The 26,891-nt window shown below is 46.5% G+C and overlaps 1 protein-coding gene across 4 annotated transcripts in view; it reads left to right on the top strand.

Annotated features, from left to right (window-relative positions):
- The first annotated feature begins 14,305 nt into the window (after window positions 1–14,305).
- Window positions 14,306–26,891, top strand: part of SFMBT2 (Scm like with four mbt domains 2) — a 119,613-nt gene continuing 107,027 nt past the window's right edge. The window contains exons 1-2 of one of the 4 annotated variants that reach the window (XM_054989227.1): window positions 14,306–14,387; window positions 23,938–24,095. In XM_054989227.1, the coding sequence (XP_054845202.1) occupies window positions 23,990–24,095 (106 nt within the window). In that variant the 5' untranslated portion in view covers window positions 14,306–14,387; window positions 23,938–23,989. Of the gene's footprint in view, window positions 14,388–15,382; window positions 15,458–16,301; window positions 16,408–17,387; window positions 17,547–23,937; window positions 24,096–26,891 lie in introns of those variants that run through there. The other 3 variants (XM_054989231.1, XM_054989230.1, XM_054989229.1) reach the window with 3 other exon arrangements.

Below are 26,891 nucleotides of genomic sequence, written 5' to 3'. Positions count from 1 at the left end.
TTGGTCTGTAGTAGGAAACTAAGATTTGGGTCCAGCAGCACCTTAAAGACTGACTAGATTTCCAGCTTTCTAACTCTCTTCTTCAGAGTTAGAGCTCTGATGAAGGGAGTCTGACTCTTGAAACTCATACCCCAGAAATCTTGTTTGTCTTTAAAGTGTTACTTAGGGTTGCCAGGTCCCCATAAGCTTGTGAAGGGCAGGAGCATGCACACTACCGGCTTGATTACATCACTTCTGGAAGTGACATCATCGCACTCTTGGGGAGCGTCTGGGGCCTTCCTCACACCAGCCAGGTGGGTGGTGGCAGGAGGTAGATGTTCGAAGGGGGGATCCCCCACCCCCAAGGGGGGACTGGCAGCCCTAATGCTACTGGACCAGAATCCTGGTCTTCCTTGGAAGTCTCCCATCCAAGGCTTTTTTTCTGGGAAAAGCGGTGGTGGAACTCAGTGGTGGAACTCAGCGGTGCACAATAACATCATTTTGGGTCAGCTGGAACAAGGTGGGAGTTTTTAAAAGTTTAAATCGCCCTCGGCGAAAATGGTCACATGGCCAGTGGCCCTGCCCCCTGATGTCCAGACAGAGGACATGCCGCGACGCAGAGGGCAATCTAAACTCCCCTCTGTCTGGAGATCAGGGGGCGGGGCCACCGGCCATGTGACCATTTTCAAAAGGTGCCGGAAGTCCATTCCACTGCGTTTCAGCTGAAAAAAACCCTGCTCCCATCCAATTGCTAACCAAGACTAACCTTGCTTAGCTTCCAAGATCTGATGAGATCATGCTTGCCTGGGCTATCAGGATTTCCCCTACTCCTCTGCCACTCACACTGGAGTAAATACTGTAGTTACTAGCATTGCCAACCTCCCACATTTACAACTGATCTCCAGACTAGAGAGATCAGTTCCCCTGGAGGAAATAGCATTGCTGGGAAGTGGGCACTACAACATCGTACTGTGCTGAGCTCCCTCTCTTTCCCAAATTCTGTCCCCCGCCGTCTTCACCCGCAAATCTACAGCAATTTCCCAACTTGGCATTGGCACCCCTGGTACTTATTAACGATATTTCAGGGCTCTTGCATCCAGCTGTTTCCCACTTCACCCCAAAACCTCCTTCTTAAGAAGATGAGCTTGAAGAAGTGGTTACCAAATAAATGCTGGTCTGAGCAACTGAGATAGGGGAGGAAGCTAGGCCCAGATTTGCCAAGATAAAATGAGGCGATATTCAGTTTCCCCGCAAGAGGCAATTACTTACTGCTTTCAGCAGAATCTTCATAAGCAGATCTATAAATTTCATGTAAGCTTGGAGAGGGAAGGAATAAATAATAACTGGTCTTCTTATTGGGATGCAGTTATTTAAAGAGATCATTATATTTCTGGTTATTTACAGAGTCACTCTTTTCCAAATTTAAGGAAAGCACCCAGAGAACTGAGACTCTTATTGATGGTTGCAAGCTATTTGGAGGGCAAGTTATCAGTGTATCCCTACTAAAGATAGACTGTGTATATGTCAAGGTAGTTATATCGAAAATCTAGTCTATTATTTATTGTATTGGCCATTGCATGATTCCCCAAGAGGGACATTTTTGTCATTTCAGCTTTCTCAAGGTATTCATCAACATCGCATGATATAATTATTTAACCACTGTCTGATGAAGATAAATGTATTTCTTATCAGGTTGCTTTATTTGCAATCTCACCAAAGAAAATTTGAGCAAGCTACAGAGTCTAAAAACATCGTTTTTAAAATATAAGTAGGATTTGAGTGCGATGACACCTTAGAAACCATCACGAGTTCCGGAGTGTAAGCTTTTGAGTGTTGGAGCTCCTTTCTTCAGACAGGTAGATACGTGGAGCCTCCATTAACAGTGGCAATATACCAGACACAAAGAATAAAAGAAAAGCTTTGGTGCTTTGCTTCTGAGAGATGCCTGAAGAGGGGAGCTCCGACTCTCAAAAGCTTACACCCTGAAAATCTTCTTGGGCTCTAATGTGCCATTGGACTCAAATCCTGCTGTTCTACGGCAACCCAACGTGGCTAACCACGTAAAATATAAGTGATCCTTCTCACTAGTATGGATCTATAGACATGGCTCCTCTAATTTATTAAAGATGTCAACTTGTTGCTGAAACACACTTAGATTGCTGTGTGGAAGAAGGCAATGGCAAACCACCTTGTCTCATCTCTTGCCTGGAATGCCCCGTGGATAGGTTCGCCATGAGTCACTTGCGATGTGACGGCCCATTCTTCTTCAACCCAGCGGCCTGCAGCCTTTAATTAACCTGCCATCAATTAACCTGCCATCAATTAATTTAATTAACCTGCATCTTGCTCACACTGTTTCTAAAGGATGAGACAGATTCGTGGGGTAGATATGTAGAGCCTCCATTAACAGTGGCAATATACCAGGCACAAACGTCAAAGGAAAAGCTTTGATGCCTTGCTTATGAGAGGAGCTCAGAGCAATCTGGAGGGTGCTGTTGGAAAGAGAATGCTGGACTTTGGTCACACTTTCCACTCCCAGTTTCAGTTGTACCTTTTAACTTCACCCTGGCTAGCCCAATCTCATCAGATCTCAGAAGCTAAGCAGGTCCGGCCTTGGTTAGTAATGGGATGAGAGACCTCCAAAGAAGAGGTTGCTATGCAGAGGCAGGCAATGGCAAACCACCTCTGTTAGTTTCTTGCTTTGAAAACTCCAGTAAGAGTTGCCGTAAGTCAGCTGAGACTTGAGGGCACTTTACTGTACACACACACACACACATTGAACCTCAGAGGCACTTTAGTTTGAAATTTCATTTAGTCAAAGCTGGCCCTAGATCAAATGGTGCCCTAGGCATGAAGCCTCTTTATATATATATATATATATATATATACACACACACACACACACACACACACACACACACACACACACAAATTTGCATGCTGCCATATGCCCCTCCACCAAAGCAAAGCAAAATGAATACTGGGTTAATGTGGATTTGATACTTATTAAACATACAATGTCAGATTGTATTTTATGATACCACAAATATGCTGTTTCAACCGGCCCTGACAAGATCAATTTTCTCATGATTTTTAAAAAATAAATGTAATGCTGACCATGCAGGGCATCTTTTCTAATTAAGCGGAATTGTTCACCCTAATTATTTTAGCTCTTGGGCTGATACTGGAGTAAACACTCCCCCACACCAGCAAACCTGACACCCCCACTAGGGTTGCCAACCTCCAGGCAGTGGCTGGAGACCTCTCAGAATTACAACTGATCTCCAGGCAACAGAAAGTAATTCTCCTGGAGAAAATAGCTACTTTAGAATGTAAACTCTATAGCACTATACTCTGCTGAGGTGTCTTCCCTCCCCAAACTCTGCCTTCCCCAGGCTGTACCTCCAAAATCTCCAGGAATTTTGCAGCCCAGAGTTGGCCACCCTACCTTCCTCCTATGGGGGGTGCTGCCTTCCTTTGAATCCAGCCCAGTTTGTTGTGATTTCTAATCAGAATTTCCTCTTGATTTACTCCATCACTATACATAACCTGCCGCTCTTTTTTAGCAATGTGATTTCCAATGGGTGTTTAAGGGGAAATAATCTTCAGGGTTATGCAGCATCCCAAGGTTAGACAGCAGGGAGTGATTTTTCAGTCTTAACACAAAAGAGGAGGAGGGAATCTTTTTGCAGGTGGCAGTTATTGATCTAGAAGTAGGCCAGTATATAAAACCAAACAAAAAGAGAGGTCTCCACCCCCAGGAGTAGCTGGGTTCATCTAGTGTGCAAAAATAAAGAGGAGTCTTGTAGCACCTTCAAGATTGCAACATTTTGTTGTGGCAGAATTTTCCACAGACTATCCACATCTTCAGATGCGCTGAGCAGATATACATTATGCTGGCATTTTATGTATGGAGTATGAAAAAAAATTCCCTCCCCACCCTGAAAGTATCTGCATAGAGAGGATCCGTTCATTGCATCTGAAGAAGTCGACTCTAGTTACTTCTTCTGAGAGTCTGTGTATATATGGGAGGTTTATTTTGCTCCTCTGATTCCTCAGCTATTATTGCTGTGAAATTAATTGCATGTGTATTTATCATCTGCTGCTTTTTTCTGCTGTCATGCCTTTAAATATTAACTGGTGTTTTAATCCTGTTTGCAATTGATTATATTTGAAAAGTTCTATTGCACCCTTGTGTGTGCGTGTTTTACCCTGATATGCTGCCTCAAGTTCTTTGTGGTGGCCTATAAATAATTTTTTTTAAAAACTTGAGTTCAGAATGCCTGTTGAGCATGTATTGAGTATATTTCCCTCTTAGCCTGGTTCCAAAACCTCAAGTTGGCAACCCGACTGCCATGTTGTTGTTGTTGTTGTTGTTGTTACTGTTATGCATTTCTTACTGAGATCCAAGGCGGATTACTCCATGCAAGTGAAAATACAACATAATCCACAGCGAGGACAATCACTGAGCAAAGTACAATAATGAACAACAGTTAGGGCATTTACAGTGAAATCCCAAGTAGAGTTACTCCGGTCTAATCCCATTGAAACCAGTGGGCTTAGACTGGAGTAACTCTGCTTAGGATTTCACTGATAGTGAAAAGCAATACAATACGTAGCAGTAGCAGAAAATTTGAAAAAAGAAGCATAAAGCCAAGCACAGAGATAAAATCTTTCCGAAACAAAGCATAACTAATTTTCATGGCATGTTTAGCAACATGAAAAGCTCCCTAGTAGATCATGTATGCTTATACCAGCAGACAGTACCCAGCAGAGTAACATATAGTTCCCATCCCTACCAATGCATCTCTCTGAGCTACTTCTTTCGACACTGTCCTATAATCTGGGCAGAAAGCCCGCCTGAATAATTCAGTTTTGCATAGTTTGTGGAAAGCTGGGAGAATGGGAGCTTTCCTGAACTCCTCCGGCATGCTGTTCCCTAAGGTGGGGGCTTCCACAGAGAAAGCGTATACAACTTCCTTCCAGCTGTCCACCCACACCTCTTTCTTCTTTCCATCCATCATGACCCCATGATGGAATATTCATACAACTCTGACTGTCTCAGAGAGGTAGACTTCGTATGTGTGTGTGAAGTGCTGTCAAGTCGCAATTGTCTCAAGGCAACCCCATAGGGTTTTTCAAAGCAAGAAGTGGTTTCCCATTGCCTGTCTCTGAGTAAAGGCCCTGGACTGGTGGGCTCCCATTTAAGTACTAACCAGGGCCGATCCTGGTTAGCTTTCAAGACCTGACCAGACCAGTCTAGCCTGGGCCACCCAGGTCAGGGTTAGACCTCAGGCTAAGGGCCAAGCTACAAGTGAGGAATGACACTTGCCTGGCAAGTGAACAGACTCACGTGTATTCCTCCCTGTTCACTTGCCATTCACTTGCTCTCCACCTGATCAAGTGGAGCGCAAGTGGAGGGCAAGTGAACAGGGAGGAATACACTTGAGTCTGTTCACTTGCCAGTCAACTGTCATTCATCACTTGTAGCTTGGCCCTAAAAAGAGAGAAGGACCCAAGGGTATTCATCTGAATGGGGTGGGGTGGGGTGGGCAGTAGCAAGAAGAAGGGGCAGCTTGGAAAGCCAGTAGCACTCCCTTTTTTCCAAGAATTGCAGATTCCATGGAAAATCATATTTTTAAAACAGAAACAGTTCACTTGCCAGGCAAGTGTCATTCCTCACTTGTAGCTTGGCCCTAAGTAAACGGCTGCGGTCTAAGGATTGCATTCTAAACCAGAAACTTCTTCCCAGCAGGTGGTGCTATCTGGTCAGCATTCAAGTTGCCTGCATCCTTACTTCTGCTGCTTGAGAAATGAAGCAGATTCTATAACACGGGTGCAGAAACTTTCTCGGTGCTTGAAAGAAACCGAATTGCAGCTGCTGTGGCAGAGGGTGAAACAGTCAAATCTGAGCTGTGGGATACATGCATGGACTTTGGTTTACTGCATGGCAAAATCTTTTTGCAAATGGAAATGCCACAGGTTGATCATAAATAAATGGTGCCCAGGATCGGCTCTCTAGCCAAGAGAGTGTTGGGGGTGAGAAAATAAAGAGGGTACCCTGTTGGGGCTTGACTGGCTACCAGCCATGGGCAGCATGGGGGGCAGCTGTCATTGCCTCGTGGACCCAATTCCCTGCTGACCGTGTCTAAGCCAGGCCCCTGTCGCTACAGTGCCAGTGTCTCCCAGGCCCAGCTCCGTACACAGACAGAAGAGGATCCAAGCTGTCCACAACTAGCTTTGCCCACAGTTTCATCTTTTGCAGTAGCTGAACCCCCAGGCTCGGCAGATCCTCTCTCCAGCTAGTCCTGCCTAGAGAGATGTATGAAACATTTTCTTTGTGACTTTCTTCACAATACTGTTGTGTCCCTATCCCATCTGGGGTTACCAGCTCAGTGCTGGCACCCAGTGGGCAGTTAGAGGGGCAGGTGTCATGATATCTGATTGGACTCATGCCAACGCCATGACATCATTTCCGGTGTGAACAGCAAGTGATGCCATCACATTACAATGGTACTCTAGGATCCATCAAAAACTCTATAGTCTAACCATTGAGTTCTGGGAGAACCCTAAGATGTTGCACCAACACAATGACATCACTTCCGGTTTGGGCCAGAAGTGACATCATGAAGTCAGCTTGATGCCACATCGTCCTCCACGTTTCCCCCATCACCTCTGATGGCAGAGAATGGAGGGTTGAGAGTAGCTGCTCTGACAATAGTGGACCTGGCCTCCTTAATCCTATCCCATCCATTGAAAAATCAGTGGGATAGTTTTACATCTGCCTAGAAATAAATGGCATGTTTTCACACAGCCACGCGCTCGGAAGATCACGCGAAACTCACAGCATAAAAGCGTCTTCCCAGCACGATTTCCCGGCACGATCCCGTTTAACGGCCCTTTTTCTGACATCATCGGGCCATTAAAGGGGATCGTGCCGGGAGATGGTGCTAGGAAGATGCTTCATGCTGTGAGTTTGCACGATCTCCCGGGGCGCATGTGAAAACAGCTCCACTTTGTCCTGCTTTGAGCGCTGTCTGGAAGCAGATACCTCCAGAGATGTCATTGGAAAGAGCAGAGTGCCAGCTGTCAATGAGGAACTTCATGTTGTTTATGCTGGTGGCGTTCCTTGTGGAGCAATGCCCAGGGCTGTTGAGCAGAGGGAGGAAAGGGGAGCATTGCCCTCGCCTCCTTCTAGACATCCCATTCATTTCTCCTCACCCAGCAAAGATATAAATGCTTCCACATTAGGCCTGAGTCTCAGTCCCTTGGGTGGCTTCCCCACTTTGAACTGTAAACAACAGAGATTCACATCACTGAATCAAGCCACGGTTCAGCCCTCTGTATTCACGCATCAGGCAGGCTTTCTTCCTGTTTTCTTAAAACACTGTGTTTTTTATTCCTTTCGTTGCCTCCTTTTGGGGTTTTGGTTTAAAAGTACCATCAAAGTGTTGCAAGACTGCTCTGAAGATGAAAAGAAGCGGGTAGGTGAAGGACTTCACAGGCATCGGCCAATCAGCACTGATGCAGTCGATTTGCCCACATGATGGGTTATTATAACATAGCTGTATTTTTTTAAAAAGCATAAGAGAGACACAGGGCAAATTAACAGGGATAAAATCAATCTAGCACATGCATGGGTGAAACATTTTTGGTCCGTCTTTGTAGTAACGATGGCAAAAGAAGCAAATACTCAAATTAGCCTCACGTGCAGCTGGTTTCTTCTGTAGCTCCACAACCTTGCCGCCACCCCCCTCCGCCCCCCAAACTTGAAAAAAACAGTTTGCATTTTCCTTTTATTTTACATTTTAAAATATCACAAAAATCGCACAGGAATTCATAGGCATGCACATCTACAATTAAAATGTATTACCATTTTCACACCATTACTATCATGTGCCTGTTTCTATTAAAGATTATGGTCTGAATAATTAACACGGTGATTATAGGAAAGTTAATAATGATAATAACTTATAATAATGTTTGTACCTGTGAGTTACACTTAATGTGGGCTTTCCTCTATTCTAAAAACATATAAATTTTCTCTCATTTCCCATTTTGAAACATGGTTTCTTCTGTGGACCCACTACTCAAGCATTATCTGTAACATCCTATCAAGATAGCAAAGAGTCCAGTAGCACCTTTAAGACTAACCAACTTTGTTGTAGCATAAGCTTCCGAGAACCACAGCTCTCTTCATCAGATGCAGATCCTATCAAGAGTTACTCCAGTCTAAGCCCATTGATTTCAAAGGGCTTCGATTGGAATAACTTTTCTTAGGATTGCACTGTAAGTCTGTCTGTACTGAATTTTTATGCCATCTCTCCAGAGACCCACTCCGAGAATTAAGGTTGCAATTAACATCTGTGAATGTTTAGGCAGCGTTCATTTATTTGTTCCCTAGACAGACAGACATAGATATAGCCATAGCTATAACTATAGATAGATTACACTTGACAGTGGTGTTTTATTTTTGCAATTTTTTTATTGAACTGCTTTGGGTGTGTTTATACTGTTATATTGTTTTAATATACTGTTTTGGTGCCTTGTTCCCTAGTTTGTAATCCAGTTTGATTCACAGTTGATCACGTTAAATTCTCCTTCTTTCAATATTTCAATTGTGTGACCTACCTTGAGTTTCAGACAGAAATGACCAAGATGAAAAAGAAACGTCTCCAACACTTCAATCATTTGGGTTGCCCTTTTCTAGCGGTGCAAAACTCTAGCTAGATTACTGACCCCAACATGAAAACTAGATATAACATCCCTCTCTTTCTCTAATACCAGTAGATAACACAACAGTATATTAACGTATATGTTTGTGAGAGAGAGAGAGATGATCCCTGTGGCTCCCCGTGGAATTCCGGATAAGGTTCAAGCTTCTGGTTCTGACCTATAAAGCCCTAAACGGACTGGGACCAGCATACCTGAGGGACTGCCTCTCCACATATGTACCTCGGAGAGCTCTTAGATCTGCAAGTAAACACCTACTGGTGGTCCCTGGCCCCAGGGAGGCTTGGCTGGCCTCGACCAGGGCCAGGGCATTTTCTGACCTGGCCCCAACCTGGTGGAACTCTCTGTCGGAAGACACTCGGGCCCGCCAAGATCTCATATATTTTCAGCGGGCCTGTAAGACAGAAATGTTCCACCAGGCATATGGTGAAGGCCAGCGCAGGATCCATCTAATTAGCCTCCCTGCCAGTCTCCTACCAAATGGGGGGCCCTGTATGGTCCATCTGCCCCCCCGCATGCTTGAGGAGTTAGAGGTTCACCAACCCACACCTCCACCCTTTTCTTCCCTTGTGTATGGTGGGCAGGGAAAGGGGGAAGGGTGCACCATCTCTAATGCTGAAATCCATATTGGTTCTGAGTTGTATTTTACTGGTTTTATTTGTTGTAATTTATCTATGTTTGTAACCCGCCCTGAGCCTGCTTGCAGGGCGGGCTAAAAATCCAATCAATCAATCAATCAATCAATCAATCAATCAATCAATCAATCAATCAATCATAATTTTATGAGATCTATGGTGCTTTTTCCTGGCCATATCTGACCCAAACTACTGAAATAAGGATGCTACAAAGGGATTTTTCCAGATAAGGTTCGTGTTTGTATTAAAAATCATCTAGGAAGTGACCATTCCTTTTCAACAGGGCCAGTGTGGGCATATTATAATAAAGATCATATTCCATAGCAACTTTACAAGTTATTCCAATTATATGATCTGTTTGAGTCCGAGCTACTATGAAGAATTCCGTTGCTGACAAACCATTCTTCTCCTAAAAGGCTGGACTAAGGACCAGGGGCCTTAATGTGCACAAGCGGTCCCCTGTCCCTCACTCACCTTCGCCCCTGCTGGTTTCCACCTTTCTCCCCATCCCACCCTATCCTGGAATGCTTAAAAACTCCTTGCAAATAGAAAAACTAGCACCCAATGCAAGGAAACTGGGTAGGTTTCCAGTGCTCTTTTTCTATTTGCAGGGAGAGTTCGATGCCAACGTTCCAAGCTAGTGTTGGACACAACCGGTGTCCCGAATGTCGCTTTAGCCAATCATAATAAGAGACGGATGCGGAGTCCTGTGGATGAAGCAATCTATAACCATTTATTAAACGATGGAGGGACAATGGTTACACAAAGAGTAAAAGGTCCCCTCGTGCCCAGCACTCATCAAAGCTACAATAGCAGTACAAAGCAATTAATACCTTTTGGTTAATTATAATATTTGTTATTCTATCAGCTCAGAAAATGCAGTGGCCTCCATTGGCTCAAGTGGGCGACCACCTCTCATGATACAAGTGTCTAAGGGTATTCTGATTGGAAGAAACAACTTAGGTCAACAACATAATTACAACATTGCCCGATTGCCATTTCGCATCTTATCTGTCCTTGTTTCTCTCTCTGAAAGGAACATCTTTCTTCCTTTCCCGCACATCTCTTCCATAGGCTTCTCATTCATGCCCATTCCTTTGGTCTATGCAACATTTAGTAAAGGCGCCCCGTTGTCGCTTCTGGCAACCTTGTGGGTTTCAAGCAGAGAATATTTCTCTGGGTTCCGTGAGAGAGAGGCGCTCTCCCTTCCCTAGGAATATACTTAAAGTTACATTCAGCACCCCTTCTTCTTTGTGGTTTTCTCTCAGCCTTGAAAGGTTTTGCTAATCTAGTTAGCTTTCATGGCAACATTTTGCATAGGCAGTTTCACAAAGGGGTTTCTGTATCAAGTAAGGAACAGGCGTCAAGGAACAAGCAGGTGCTCATTAAGCGCCATCTACCTGGTAGCAAGCTTCACAGTACTTTGATCTTACTTCTCACAGTGATTTACATGTGTAACATACATTCTGCTTTGGTCTTTTGTTTCAAGTCTCATTTTCTTGCAAGTTGCGTTACAAATACTACATTAGCTCCTGAGAATAGTAAGAGTGCATAACAGTAATAGAAGGCACATAAAGGTACATAAAATCTCTTTCATTAAATCTATTTCCCGCACTAGAATCCATCACGTGAAATGGTGCAATCTGTTCTACCACCTCAACAAGCCGGACACTTCACTGTCCTGCATGTGTGAACCAGGCACAAGGTTTCTCCAGAAGTGGAACTTTGGAAACACACGTTGGTTGTAAAACGACTGTTCTGTGATTGCAATTAGAGATTCTGCATCCTGAAGATCTTGTTCTCTCGGACGACATTTTTCAAGCGATGAAATCTGCTGTTCAAGAAGAGCTCTGGGGGTATCCCAGAGGGAGAGAATGTACATTTGTGGCTCAATGAAAATTGAAGAGGTCGCTCATTTATCGGCCCATTTCTAAAAAGGATGTGTAATGGGCCCATGAGATTCCAGATAACATTTTGGCTAGATGAAGAAGAGACGTTTGTAACCTATAAAAGTAGCAGGATTGGAGGCTGTATTGGGAAGGCAGGCTATTAATTGTAAAGAAGAGGAAATTTAATAGCAACTTTGGGTATTGGCAGTGAGGTTTTGCAGTGAAAACTTATGCAGAATTACTGCAGTCTCTCTACACCAGACATCTTACACAAGAATGCCCCAGTGTAGGGAGACGCCATGCTAGCCAGGAAGCATAGTTTAAAAAGACAGAGGCGAAGGCTCTGTCAATTTCACCTCTCTACAGAGCAGGCAAAGATTGCTCCTCAGAGGGTTTGTTAATTTCCTCTTCCCCTCTTCCATTGCTCTGTCAATTTCACCTGCCCTTAGGGGAGGCAAAGAGGATAAAATAAGGTGCAACACCACTATGCAACACCATCTCATCATGCTGCTAGTTCGACTTCCATTACTGCCATGAGCTCAGCAGGTGGCTTTGGATAAGCAGTTGGGTTGAGAATCAGCACTTTGCTGGTTCGACTCCCACTACTGCCATGAGCTTGGGTAAGCTGCTTCTCTCAGGCCCAGCTCCCCATCTATATTGTGAGATAATGGTAACAGTGACTTTGTTCACCACTCCGAGTGAGGCACAAATCTGCCTAGAAGAGTGGTATATAAGTACAGTTATGTTATTAGTGTCAGTGTTAGTTTTAGTATTCTTAAGAGGGAAGAGTTAGGCTTTGAAGGCAGTGAAAAAGATGATCGTCACTCTGTGTTTTCCCTACCGTTCTTTCAAGGAGCCCAGAGCAACATGCCAGGCTTTCTATTTCTCTCATGTTATCTTCACAAACACAACAACCCTGTGAGGCAGGTTAGGCTCAGGGAGAGTTGCTGGCCCTAAGTCATTCAACCGCAACATACCTCACAACACTTAACCACATTTTACCTGCAAAGGTAAAATGGAGCAGCCCTGTGCACAAGAAAGGAAAGAGAAAGGAGCATGCTCAAGGAATATAAAAACAAAGTACACGAGCACAAGAAGGTATCTCAGAAACAAGGGTGTATTAGTGAACGGCAAACTGGAAACACTGCCTGAACCCACAACGTGAAAAAACGCAACAAGCATATGAGTGTGAACAGGGCTTTTTTTCTGGGAAAAGAGTGGGTTGCCCTCGGAGAAAATGGTCACATGGCCGGTGGCCCCGCCCCCTGATCTCCAGACAGAGGGGAGTTTAGATGGCCCTCCGTCTGGAGATCAGGGGGCGGGGCCACCAGCCATGTGACCATTTTCAAGAGGTTCTGGAACTCCGTTCCACTGCGTTCCCACTGAAAAAAAGCCCTGAGTGTGAACAACATCCAATGCACCAGTAACCAGTGTATAAACTGACAGAAAAATGAACAGTATAAATGTAGAAATATATCATCTGTCAAAAAGGAGTGAACACACCAGATAAACTACGGATTGCTAGCCGGACTCCGTTTTGAGTATATTTTTGGCTGTTTCCACACTGCTCACCTTCATCCGGAACGCTGCGGAATGTGGCGAAAAAAACACAGAACATAGCGTCTTCTCGCACGAGTTTTGCGCGAAACTCGCGAGAGAAGACACTATCTTCCGTGTTTTTTTTGCCACGTTCTGCAGTGTTCCAGATGAAGGTGAGTAATGTGGAAACGGCCTTTGCCAGACCATTTTTGCGTTGTCCTTTTTTTTAAAAAAAAAATTAACATCAGCTAATGCTATTTTGCATCTTGTAGAGTATGGGCCAGAAAGGGCTCCTACCCTATTTGAATTGGTGGCTGTTTTAAAATGAAACAAACAGGATAACAGATTTACTTGGAAAAGAGTTTAGTTGGCAATCCGTAGTCTGGTGCAGTAATTCTGTTTTGATGGATTGTGTATTTCTACATTTTTGTTTATTTTTTCCCCTGTGAATTCACACCCTCCTTATTGATACATTGATTATTGTTCACAATTGTATGCTTGTCACATCTTTTCATATTGTGGGTTCAGGGGATGTTTCGAATTTGCATTTCTGCTCCAACATTTTAAATATACCTTCCTGTCCTTTGAGTTCGGTGGGTCTGAAGAAGTGAGCTGTGGCTCACAAAACCTCATATCCTACCTCAAATTTTGTTAGCCTTATAGGTGCTACTGGACTCTTGCTCTTTTCTATTGCTTTCTGTCCTTTGTTTTTGTAGACCTATGCACGCACATAGGAATTGGAGAAATTTTATATTTTGTATTTAGTCTGGATTTTGTGATGTATTTATTGTCCTGTTCTACCTACTTATGTATTTATAGTTTTGTATTTATGTGAGATATTGAGACCCGCCCTGAGCCTGTTTGCAGGGAGGGAGGGCTAGAAATTTAATCAATCAATTATCCTGGGATTTATAAAATACACATAACATAAAAATCCGCTGGGGTTAGAGTTGCCAGCTCTAGGTTGGGAAGTTCCTGAAGATTGGGGGCTGGGGGGGGGGGCTGGGGAGGATGGGGTTTGGGGATGAAAGAGATCTCAGCTGCGTATAACTCCACAAAGTCCATTTTCTCCAGCCACCACCTGGAGGTTGGCAGCCCGACATAAATTCCACCCTCCGAAGTATCGACCTTTCCCAAGGGAATGGTCCTTTGTAGTCCAGAGACCACTTGTCATTCCGGGAGATCTCCAGGCTCCACCTGGAGGTTGGCAACCTGGCAGTGATAAGCTCAGTGGGCTTTCTGAACAAGCGTGTTTTTTGTGGGGGAGGGGGGGAGCAACCTCAAGCCCATTCTCAGGACTGCCATCCTTCCTTGCAAGCCGGCTCCATTGAACTCTGCAGGACTTCCTTGCGAGTAAGCCCCGGCCGGCTGGCGCTGCACAGAGGTCGCTGCAGGAGGCGGCGGCACACAAGCGCACACAAACACACTCGCAGTCACCAGAAGCCAGAGAGAGAGAGAGGAAAAGTCAAATTGAGCGTCAGGCATGCGCAGTGCGCGGATGCCATATTGGAAGGAGTGTGTAGCGAGCGAGCGAGGCGGAGAGAAGCGAGAGGGTCGCTGGTTCGCGGCCGGACGTAGCCGGTTCGTCGCTGGGGAGGGAGATTTCGTGCAGGTAATACGGGGCGCGCCTGGCAGCGGTTCGAGCCCCGAGCTGGGCGAGGATGGAGTTTTTCTTGCGGGGTGGGATGGAGAGATTTGGGAGTCCCCTCCCTTCTTTTTTTGGCAGGTTTATTCGCAGACAAGGGTGGGACGCGCCAGTGCATTTGTGCCGAGCTCCCCTTCAAAGATGCAAGTTCATTGCAAAGTGTTTTCCGTCTGTGCGGCCTCTGTGGCTTCCTTTAAAAAAAAAAATCTCAGGACGTCCGGCTCGACCCCGCGCACATTTACACAGGAGCAAGCCCATGGAGTGGGATAGGGCTTCCCGTCTGCATAGAGTTGCAGGCGTGCAGCCCCAGCCTGAGCTATGCCTCCTTGGAAGCGAGCCCCTCTGGATACAGCGGGCCTTACTCCCGAGTAAGACTGCAGCAGCTTTCCATCCGTTGGGCGAGCCGGCCCCAAAAAAAAACAAAACGACGGGGCTGAGGGCGAGTGCAACTCGGCTCGGGCTCCGGACCGATGCACGCCTGCCTCCCTGAAAGGAAGCTCCGTTGCACACCGCGGGGCTTGCTTCCGAGTAGAGAAATAAATGCACCCGATTGGGCTGGCGTTGCATGCTCGCGCGCCGTGCAAATGAATAAAGAGGGCGACGCACAATTTGCGTGGATGTTTGGAAATGCGCCGGAACAACGCAGGGTCTCTTTTAAAAAAAAAAAAATCCGTGCTTTTTGGACGCGTTCCTCCTTCATAAATCCCATGTGATCTTTGTTCCGAATCGAGGAGCATGGATGTATCTTTGGAAAGAGTTTCACTTGAGACGGGAGGGGGTTGGAAAGAGCGGTGGGGCAGAGCTCTTGCAACTGCGCCGAAGATGCTCCGGAGGGTGGCTGGAAATCTCTTGCTTTCTCTCTCCCCGACGCGTCCCTTTTCCTTGCAGTTATTGAGTTAACGGTGGTAAATGGATATTTAAAGAGCGTGTCCATTTCAACATGGCGGGTTTCGGGTAGAGGAAACTGACACGACGGAGCAGCTCAGGGCAATCCTAAAGCGGTTTTGCCCGCTCGGAAAGAAGTCTCCCTGTATACGGTGAGGCTTACTTCGAGGTCACCGCGTTTAGGATCGGGACGGGCGGACCTTGATAATGAATAGCTGTGCAGTCCTGTGGCATCTGAAGAAGATAGCTTTGACGCTCGAAAGCTTACACCATTGTCGGTCTCTAAAGTGCCACTGGACTCCAGTCCTAGTATGCAATCCCAAACGCCCCTTCCTCAACTGTATATATTGGAAGGGGAATTCCAGGAGGACTCGAATATAACTTACTCGCAAGTAGTAAATAGGCAGGCGGGAGCGGGGTTCCGACTAAACCGTGCGCAGGATTGGATTGTAGGTGCCCTTGCTTACTCGCAAGTAAGCCAGCTGTGTTCTGTGGCATTTGTTCCCGAGTAAGCGTGATGATGGCGGAGGGGGTGCAGAGAGGAGTTAGAAACTGACAGTGCAATCCTAAACAGAGTTATTCCAGGCTAAACCCATTGAAGTCAGTGGATTTAGACTGGAGTAACTCGGCTTCGGATCGCACTGTAAATTTTCCTTTTTCCTGGAGCAGAGGCGCACCTTAAATACAAAGGCTGCGATCCTGTGCGCGCTTGTTTAGGTCTAAGGATCTGGTTAAAAGTGGATTGTGCGTGGTTGTTTGCGGGATCGAGACCCCGGGGCTGCCTTTATTGGTGGGGAAAAGGCACCGGAGCGGGCGCGGCTGCGCGCCCGGCGGTGGTCACATTTGGTGGACTTTGGATTCTGCGGGTTTTTTTGTTACGCGCCCCGCCGCTGTAGCTCGGATTATGCGAGATTTACAACCCCGAGGTTTTCTTGGTTTTTATAACCAAGGAAGGACTTCGTTTTTACAAGTGTCTGCCGGCGCTGAAGATGGGCCAGGAGTCGAGATGCGTTTTCCACTTTTCTTCCTGCCTGCGTTTGGCCACCGGGGAGCCCTGTACACACGAACGCGCATCTGTTTTGCAAGGAATGAGAGCCAATACGTGGGTTTTTTTTAAATAGAGAATAAAACTAGGACGTGGATCAGAGTCTGGTTTTATAGCAGGTTCGGCTGCGCATGGCTTGAACACAGGACCTAATGGGGGTGCCTTGCTCTGGAGTCATGGTTCATATTTCTTCAAGTCTGTATTGGATTCCTGCTAGTTTTAAAAAGTTGCAAATTTGCATTTTTATACCCTGTTACATTGTTTATTGAAATGTCTTGTGCTGACTCGCCCTGTGTAATCCGCCTTGAGACTCAGTGAGAAAGGCGAACTATAAATAAGGTAAATAAAGCAATAGCCCAGGTACAATCCGTGTAGAGCGTAAGCTTGGTTTTTCCTTAGAAACTGTAGGTGGTTTGAGTAGTTCTCGTTTTATGTTCCCCGCGTGTACAGCTGAACGTGTGTACTGTTCTCCAGTTTCATTTGCCAAGCGGGCAGGTGTTTGCGGGTCGAATATGGTTTCAGTGTAACGTGTGAACCGGGACTGCGTGTACATGTGTTGCAAAAATACATGGTGGGCAGCCCGAGGGAAACCAACCTATGCATCCGATCACATTTTTATCCCGCCCTTCTTCCCAGGGAGCTTGGGGCGGTGGACGTAGTTCTCCGCTACTCAAGAGTAAACCCTACTGCATTCAGTGGGGTTGCTTTTTCTTTAAATGTGCCTAGAATTACCACTTCACAGTGGGATCTGCCTCCTAACTCAGTAAATCCAGTTGGCTCCAGTATGACGTGCTCAGTTGCAGACCTACAGGGGAGTAAAGCCGCTTTACGCCTCTTTATTCACATCCAGCGCAGAGTGAATCGGCTCCCTGCTGAGCATGCGTGGGTCTGCCAAGCTAACAGGCGCCTAGGCGTGGTTTTGCTCATAAATTAACCCGGCCTGCTTCAGATTTACTCCCGAGTAAGCATGCCCGAGATCAGGCTTTCCCTTTTCTCGTGTCGCGAGGGCGTCCGAGAGGCGCCGCTGGAAAAAAATTTGGACTCCCCCAGTTCCCTCCTTAGGCGTTCCTCCGTGCGCTTACTTAGGTGTAAGTAGTAGGAGCGGGACGTCTGTGTAAGCATGGCTAGGCGGCTGGAGCTGAGAAGGTTCCGTGGTTGGAACGGCTCGATCGACGGAAGGTGTTTTTTGGCAAGAGGTGGGAAAGGAAGACGCGCGCTTCCTAACGCGTGTGGACGGGAGGGCGCAGCGAAGGCGAGCGGGGCAACTGCGTGGCAGGAAAGCCGTCGGGTGGGATAGGGGGAGGACTGGGGGCCGTTTTTGTGCAAGAGAGCAACTCCAGCTGAGCAAGCGAGGCATAGGTTGTTGGTTCCCAACCTCCAGGTGGCAGCTGGAGATCTCTTACAATCCACTTAGAGAGATCAGTTTCCTCTTTTCCTTGAGGCTCCACCCTTATCCTAGCCTCGCCCTCCCAAGACTCCGCTGCGAAATCTATGGCATTAAAAACATTGGCTTGACCAGCCCAGAAGTCAAGGTTTGGGGAGAGAGCTCAGCAGGGTATAATGCCATAGAGTTCACCCCCCAAAGCAGCCATTTTTTCAAGGGAAACCGCTCTGTCACCTGGAGAGCTCTCCAGGCCCCACCTAGAGGTTGGCAACCCTCACCTTTTAGGCTTTAATTTTAAATGCGGTGTAGTGCTCCGTGGCGCAGAGTGGTAAGCTTCAGTACTGCAGCCCAAGCTCTGCTCATGACCTGAGTTTGATCCTGGTGGAAGCCGGGTTCAGGTAGCCGGCTCAAGGTTGACTCAGCCTTCCATCCTTCTGGGGTCAGTAAAACAAGTACCCAGTTTCCTGGGGGTAAAGTGTAGATGACTGGGGAAGGCAATGGCAAACCACCCTGTAAAAAGTCTGCCATGAAAACGTCATGATGCGACGTCCCCCGGTGGGTCAGTAATGACTTGGTGCTTGCATTGTTAGGATTGCCAGCTTCCAGGTGGTGGCTGGAGATCTCCAGGAATTGCAACAGATCTCCAGGCCACAGAGATCAGTTGCCCTGGAGAAAATGGCTATTTGGAAAGGTGGACTCTATGGCATTATAGCATGTTGAGGGGCCTACTCTCCCCAAACCCTGACTTCTCCAGGCTCCACCCCCCCCCCAAAATCTCCAGGAATCTCACAATTTGGAGCTGGCAACCCTAAGCATCGTTCACTGGTTTTTGTATGCTGTCTGATCACACTGTGGCCGTTTTCACAGGTCTTTACATAGTGCAGAACTCACAGAACGAGGTTGTCTTCATGGAGCGATTTCTGACATCATCGCACATGGTGCACTGACATCAGAAATCATGCCATGTAGACACCCTCGTTCTGTGAGTTGTGTGGCCTAAATCTATGCTACAACCTGCCGTTCGTCTCAGTGAGAAAGGAGAAAGTAAATAAATAAAATAGTGGTTCTGTGTGAGAGTTGCTGTTCTAAGGCCAATTCCTGATTGGAAGGAGGCAATGTTAGAATAGGGACTCATGCAGACTCACAGTGGGCAACCTCTTCTCGGGGCTCCTGTTGTGTTTTTGCATAGGGGTGTGATGGGCTCGTTCAATAAACGTATGTTACAAAATTATCCACTCCCCACCAGAGGTAGATTAGAAGAAGTTAAGGCTAAAGCAATGGGTCATGCAGAGATACAACAGGCAGCCCCCTCTGTGGGTTCATGGGACTATATAATGATTGGGTTTATTTCTTGTGCTACGCAAGATTGATTTAGTGCTTTAAGCGGAGGTCTGGAGGGTGAAGATCTTTGATGCTCAAGAGAACTAAAGGGCCAGTACATTGAGGCTGAAGGAGTCTTTCTTTCAAGGACTCAAAGCAGAATTGATTTGAACATGCATGAAATGATGCAGTTGAAACTTGATGCAGAGAGAAAAGCCCATTTTGCAATGCTGTTATATGTGTTTTAAACACCTTCCACACTCCGGCTGTCTTGTATTTTGTGAGACAGCCGCTGCTTAGCTGAAGACGAAAGCCTCTCGTATTAGAGATTCATAATTGTTGAGACAGGAGGAATTCTTGGTTTTGTTCTGTTGGAACTTTTGTTCTGTTGGAACTTACGCTGCTGGTGCAAAATTGCCTCTTCTTTCGGAAGCCTTCTGGTTTTCAGTGTGTGGGGGAGTTATTGCTTCAGATGAACGGCTCTGCTTAAAAATCTGTTTTAAGGGTTGTTAAGAGAAATTCTCTTCATTCCTCTTTACCCAGTTTCTCCCTGAAATCCAGAAATCCTTTTCTTTTCCTCTTTTTAGGAATTTGGAGAAAGTTACTAATCAATTCCTTTTTGAAGAAAGGAGGGGCAGGAGTCTGCAGAATTTTAGAATTTAACTCTGTAGATGCTCAGAGGCAGGCAGTGTCTTCCCAAGTCTTCTTTTCTTCCTGCTCGAGCATCACTTTGGGTGTATAACATAAAACAACTGCAACATAAGAGAACTGCAATCTTTGCCACTTGGTTGTTTCTCTCTCTTGGGTTGTATTCGTGGGACCCCTTAATTGTAGTGACGTTTTTTAGATGTAATACATAATATTTGTTGTTTTTAGTTGTTTTTAATGTCGTAAACTGCTTTGGGCCTTGTTTGAGGGAGAGGCGGCATAAAAATCGAACGAAGGAATAAATAAGGACTGAAGTTACAAAAGGGCACCTTGATTTTTTTCAAAGGGAAAGAGAATAAGAGGAACCAGTGGCTACATCTAAAAAAGGGAATTTCAGAAAAAGAAATTCTCCACCCATAACAGCCCTGTTTTAAAGAAAGACCATAATGAGTGGTGTGGGGGGGGGGGGGAGGGGAGGAAAGTGCCATCAAGTCACAGCTGACTCGTGGTGATCCTGTAGGATTTTCAGGGCAAGAGATGAGCAGAGGTGGTTTCCCGTTGTCTGTCTCTGGGAAACCACCCTGGACTTGTATTGTCGAAGTACAGCCCGGAAAATCCACAACAACCACCCTGGACTTCCTTGGTGGTTTCTAGTCCAAGTACTAACCAGGGCTGACCCTACTTAGCTTCTGAGATCTGATGTGTTCAAGCTAACCTGAGCCATCCAGGTCAGGGTATAATGGGGGAAGGGTTATTTATTATTTAGTGCATTTTTATCTTGCCCTTTCTCCTCCGCGATTGGTGTGTACATTGTTCTCCCCTCCTGCATTATGTCCACACAACAACCCTGTGAGGTAGGTTAGGACAAAACAGAATGTTAGGTCTCAGGTCACAAAGTTTCATGATGTGATTTGAACCATATACAGTTTAACCACAGCAATCAGTGCTTTTTTTTTTTAAAGAAAAGAGCAGCAGAAAGTTAGGGGGGGGAACAGGATATGTGCAGTTGTCTTTCGAGAAGTTGTGCCTATGTCACTATTTGGTGTAGTGGTTAAGAGCAGCAGGACTGTAATCTGGAGAACCAGGTTTGATTCCCCGCTCCTCCACTTGAAGCCAGCTGGGTGACCTTGGGTCAGTCACAGCTCTCTCAGAGCTCTCTCAGCCCCTCCCACCTCACAGGGTGTTTGTAGTAAGGATAATTATAACATACTTTGTAAACAGCTCTGAGTGGGCATTAAGTTGTCCTGAAGGGGAGTATATAAATTGAATGTTGTTGTTGTTATTATTGCAGAGAGTGCTTTTGAGATGTGGCAGGGAGTGAAACTTCCTCTGGTCGGTGGTAAACTGACATTTATGGCTGGTCCTAGTTTGGTGGACAGAGTTAGAAGAATTTGTACTTCATTATAGAAACCTCCAATGCTATCCAAAAACACAATGTATCAGGGCAGGAGTCCACCACCCTAAACATTGGTAGAAAAACACTTTCATTAGAAGCCCACCATTTCAAAGGAAGCGGGGACTATTTTGCACATGAATGGGCCTTCCTTAATGGCACTGTTGTGCAAGAGAACAGCTGCTGTTCATATGGGTTGTTTAAAGCCGTTCACGGACTGGGACCTGCATACCTGTGGGATCGCCTCTTCCGTTGCGTCCCCTGCAGGGCGTTGCGCTCTGCAGACAAGCAACTCCTGGTGGTCCTCGGCCCGAAGGACATCCGTCTGGCCTCGACCAGGGCCAGGGCTTTTTCTGCCCTGGACCCGGCCTGGTGGAACGCTTTCCCACTGGAGATCCGGGCCCTGCGGGACCTGTTACAGTTCCGCAGGGCCTGTAAAATGGAGATGTTCCGCCGGGCCTTCGGCTGAGGGCCAGTGGGTGTCCCCCTTCTTCCACCTAAGACCACCACTTTTTCTGGGACTGCCCTCGGCCGTGTGCTACACCCATATATACAGACTCCCATCTGTTTAATTAAGTAGCCTGCGCCTGGACTATTTTAATGATTGTATAAAGATTTTATAGTTTTATGATTATGAATGTTGTGAGCCGCCCTGAGCCCATTTGTGGGGAGGGCGGGGTATAAATCACATCAAATCAATAAATAATACATTGTCTTGTGGTGTCTGGTTTGGTGTAACCAGTCCTAGGTGTGTGATGTTGCTTGATTTTCCAGTTATGGGGAGAAAGCTGTCCAAATCCGATGGAATGGAAGAATAAGCTATATGAATCCACATAAATGGCAAAATTAATATACACTATAGGCCAATTTCAGAATTTGAAGAAAAATGGAAAATGTTTTTGATTATATAACTGAAAATTAAGAATACTTAAGAACAATTATTTTGAGATATGAAGACAGATGGAAGGATATTTAAATAGAAGTGAAAACTTAAGAACATATATAAGCAAGTTCTATATAGATATATGATTTAATTGATGATGATATTTAAATGATAGTTTATTCATTATGTTTTTATATGATTTCAATGATGTGTTTAGGTTTTATGTATTATCTTGATGATTCTTGATGACCGTAGTAGTGGATGATTGTAGAGGTATGATTTAGAAGATTGTATGACTGTAGCTTATGTCTTAGGTGTTTCAGTTTATTAATTGAAAAGATAAAAAAAAAGTTTTTCCAGTTAACAAAATAATGAACATGCATTTATAAGCTGAGTTGGGGGGAGCTTGCTGCTATAGAGATTTCTTTCGGAGAAGCAACATTGCTCCACAATTGATACTTAGTTTGTATCTGCCTCTCCAATAGTCACCACTGTGCAACAGGAGTCGACCTCTTCTCTGCACTTGGGCTAATTCACATGTTACAAGGTTCTGTATAGAGTAGATGGAAGTGGCCAGAGAGTTCCTTGCTCAGAACGTAATTGCCAGGTACACGGGGCCTAAATCGATTGGGCTGCAGACAGAGGGGTTTAATCCTTCCACCCCGTGCCATTATTTTTCCCACTGGGGAATTTTTGGCTCCCTGTGGCTATTTCAGATTGGGAATATGGCAGGAGGGGGCAGTAGGGTTGCCAGGTCCCCCTACTCCCCTCCCCCAGCGGGAGGTGGGAGGCCTGGCATCTACCTGCCATCCTGTGGTCATGTGCATGCTGCCGGCCTTAGCGATGATGTCACTTTCAGGCAGTGACATCATCGCATGGGCTGCAGGCCACCCTGGGAGCGCTCCTGTGCTCCACAGGGGCCTGAATCGGACTGATCCAGCCCGGATTGGGACACTGAAGAGTGTGTCAGTGTGCCACACGGCCCAGGAGTATATCTCAGGAGTCGCGTTCCCCCTTGCTGGCCAGGTAAGTGGGGGTGCGGGGTGGGAATCCATTGCCCTCTAAGAGGAAGGGTTATGCCAAGGGTTGCCAGATTCTGGGGCGGGGAGGGGGACGCAGGAGATCTACTGAAATTAAACTAATCTCCAGACTACAGAGATCATTTCCCCATAGGAAACAGTTGCTTCGTTAGGTGGACTCTACTGCATTATACCCCGCCGGGGGAACCCAGCACTCACCCTCCGTGGCGATTGGTGTCCCTTCTTGCGTGCGCACATAGCATGTGCGCGCTCCCAGCATGTGTGATGATGTCAGTTCCAGGAAGTGACGTCATCACGTGAGTCAAAGGGTGGCCCGGCGTGCGTTCCTGCACTCACCGAAGGGCTGAATCCCCCCATGGGCCCAATCTGGCCCAAAACGGGACCATTGTGGGGTGCGGGGGCATAGCACAGTGGGTCATGGAGGTGCGCCATGCTGCTGGGGGGGTACCCTGGGGGCATGCCCCCCCACTGGCCAGGTAATTGGGGTCAGGGGGAGGAGGTGGGAACGGGATCCCCTGTCTTGGGTGGGGGATTGGCAGCCCTATACCCCGCCCTCCCCATGATGTACCGCCCCCCCAAATCACCAGGAATTTCCCATCATGTGTTGACAACCCTAGTTAGGCCACAGCCCCAATCTTAATCAGGCCTATGTTTGTTTGAGCATTAAGTTCTAAGCATGGAATTCCCATAGAACAACTGATTGACCTGTCAAGTGACAGCCACAGAGAGGATAAGAGAACTTCATAATGTGTGGATAGGCTCAGAAGCTGGGGTGTGGGTAGCCTTTGCTCCAGTGACTCCGAGGTCCTGTAGGCCTCCTGCTGCTTTGACTCAAACCTAAGTGATTTGAAAAAGGTCTGGAGAAATGTGCTTCCGTGGCTGACAGAGTCTTCTTGGTTTCTTCCCTCTTCCCACACAGGAAAATTGTATCCAAGGATGAATTAGGAACCTGAGAGCCCTTTGTCTGCGTGATGGAGACCAGGGGGTCTGTGATCTTCAGCATGCAAGAAGCTCAGCGCCTCTCAGTGGAGAAGAATCCAAGCCCAGCCAACGGGAATGCAGAACCGTTTGAATCAGGTGGGCTAAAGACGGCATCTGCCTCGGTTGCATGTTCGTGTCTACTCTAACCGTTACTGTGCAATCCTATGTTGAGTTACTCCAGTGTTTTGGTGGGATTAATCTGGAATAACTCTGCCTAGGATTGCGCAGGGTGTCTTCCAATGTCAGAACGGTTCACTGAGGGGTCCATAGCTCAGCGACAGAGTGCACGCTTGGCTGTTGGTTTGTTTATTTATTTTCAACCAGCTTTCTACCCAAAGGTCCTCCAAGATGCTTGACAAAAGAAACGTATTTAGAAATGTTACCGATTTTAAAATGTTATTTAGATCTGTTATTTAGATCTGTGGACATCTGCAAATACACAAAAAGCTTATTGTCACAAAACCACAAATGGATATTTCATTGGTTGTCATAGAAGGGACCGGTGGTGACCTGCATCCAAGCAACCATAGCTGCTTGGGCTTACTCTTGTGCAATTAGGTGATGACAATGTCCATAATCCTGAAGCGCTCAGCCAGAAGTGTTTCTCATAGTCCCCCATGGAAGGGTCGGTTCCAAAGATGTTAGGTGGGTTAATGTTATCCAGGGACTAGAATTTCTTCCATGCGTGCTTGCTTCCCATCTGTTCAACTTATATAGTTGTAAATGAACAACCAAGGGCACAGTAAGTCTTCAGTATTTGTTCCTCCCAAGGAAACTGAGCCTGTGAAAATTCTGTCCCTGGAACTCTTTGCCACTTGGGGGAGAGGGAGAGTACGGCATGCTGTTAGAGCCCCCCCCCCCAAGCCCTACATCTGAAATTTGTGCTCTTCCCTGGGCATCTTGTAAAGTCTGTTCCTCTTTATTTTAATGTTTGCAAAATGCATTTTTCCACTTTGTAGAACCGGATCTCCCAGAGCAGTAATTGCAATACTGTTATATCTGCCTTTTAGTTCATAAAACGATCTGGGGGGAAGTTCCTTAATTGGGTTTGTCAGCAAGTCCCTTTAATGGCCCCGTAGCCTTAATGATGGATGAGTCTGCAGACAAAGGTCTTCTTGCTTTGCCGTGATAAATGCTCACTTTACTGGGCAGTTCGATGCCTTTGTTTGTACAGAGCACATCGCTTTGGAGCTTTCTAGGATCAAAAGCCGGACGATGAAATATCTGTTTCGGGGGCTTTGCTGCTGGAAGATTTTGCTGTTGTTAAACTGTTACGGAGTTGTTAAACTCTTATTGAGGCTCGGCAGTTAGATCTAATCTGCTTTAGAGATAGTCCACGGGGGAGTTTTTCCTGCCCAAGCGCCACTGAAATGAATGACTTGTACAAAATGGCACCTGTGTATTTCAGTCTGGGGTGGGGGAGTAGCTCCTCTGAGGAGCGTGAATCCCTTATAGATTGGTTTGCCAACCTCCAGGTGCGGCCTGGCAATCTCCTGGAATTACAACTGATCTTCAGATTACAAGACAGTTCGGTGCAGTGGTTAAGAGTGCGGGACTCTAATCTGGAGAGCCGGGTTTGATTCCCCACTCCTCCGCTCGAAGCCAGCTGGGTGACCTTGGGCTAATCACGGCTCTCTGGAGCTCTCTCAGCCCCACCCACCTCACAGGGTGTTTGTTGTGGGGATAATAATAATACTTTATAAACCACTCTGAGTGGGCATTAAGTTGTCCTGAAGGGCGGTGTATAAATCGATTATTATTATTATTATGGATCAGTTGACCTGTAGAAAATGGCAGCTCTGGAGGGTGGACCTTAGGGCATTATACCCTGTGAAGGTCCCTCCCCTCTACAAACCTAAACCTCCCCAGAATTTACACCCAAATTTCCAAGGATTTCCTCACGTAGGGCTCCTAAACCCCTGGTGGGGGTGGGTGATCCCCTGCCCTGAATATATGTTGCCCACTGCCATTCCAAGTGGTGGCAGGGGTGGGGTGGGGAACCTGGTGTCACCACAGGTGTGACAGTGTAACCTCTGGAGACAACCTGGAAGTGATGGCAGGTAGCTCTAGGAATCACTGGGAACCCTGTGGTTTTTCCAGCACTACCCACTTCTGGATTTTCCCCAGAATTAATGTTGTCACGTCTGTGAAGACACCCTGGCACCATGTCCCTGCCTCAGCCCTCCCACCTTAGTTAGCAACCCTTGTTTGGAGATAAGTTTAACCCCTTCTTTTTGAAGCATCTGCATCAGAAAGGGCCTGCAACATTCAGACATAGCATTTTCCAGCTCATCTTAGGGTCACTCTGCTTGTTACATTAGAGATCCGCAATCAGATTTTCTGATGTGCAATTTAACCTTCAAAAGCAGTCTCGCGGAGCGGGCCGCTTGGAATTGCAGCCAGGGTGCTGTGGAAATGGGGTTTTGTGTGTGCGGTGCCCTCAAGTCGTAGCTGACTTATGGAGTCCCCTGGTGGCGTTTTCATGGCAAGAATCGAACAGAGGTGGGTTGCCGTCGCCTGCCTCTGCAACCCTGGTCTTAATTGGAGGTCTCCAGCCAATTACTAACCAAGGCTGACCCTGCTTAGCTTCTGAGATCTGACAAGATCAGGCTCATCTGGATTAACCCTCCTCTTACCATTTTCCCTATAGAAATTACCTCCAACCCCCTGGATGCTCGTGGCTTGTAGAGGGGAATGCCCCAGACAACTAATAACATACCTGTCTTTCCCCCTTACTAAGTCTAATAGCACATAATGAGGCAGGGGATGATTTCTATGGGGGAAGGGGTGCAGGAGGAAACAGCAGGGACCTCTGGCTTTAATCCAAATCTCGACTGCTTTGAAAATGGCTTAAGTGCACATTGGGAAATCTTGTCATGGATCCTCAGCAGA

The sequence above is a fragment of the Eublepharis macularius genome, chromosome 9 (assembly GCF_028583425.1).
Source record: "Eublepharis macularius isolate TG4126 chromosome 9, MPM_Emac_v1.0, whole genome shotgun sequence".
NCBI lineage: Eukaryota > Metazoa > Chordata > Lepidosauria > Squamata > Eublepharidae > Eublepharis > Eublepharis macularius.
This window is presented reverse-complemented; position numbering and strand designations above follow the sequence as displayed.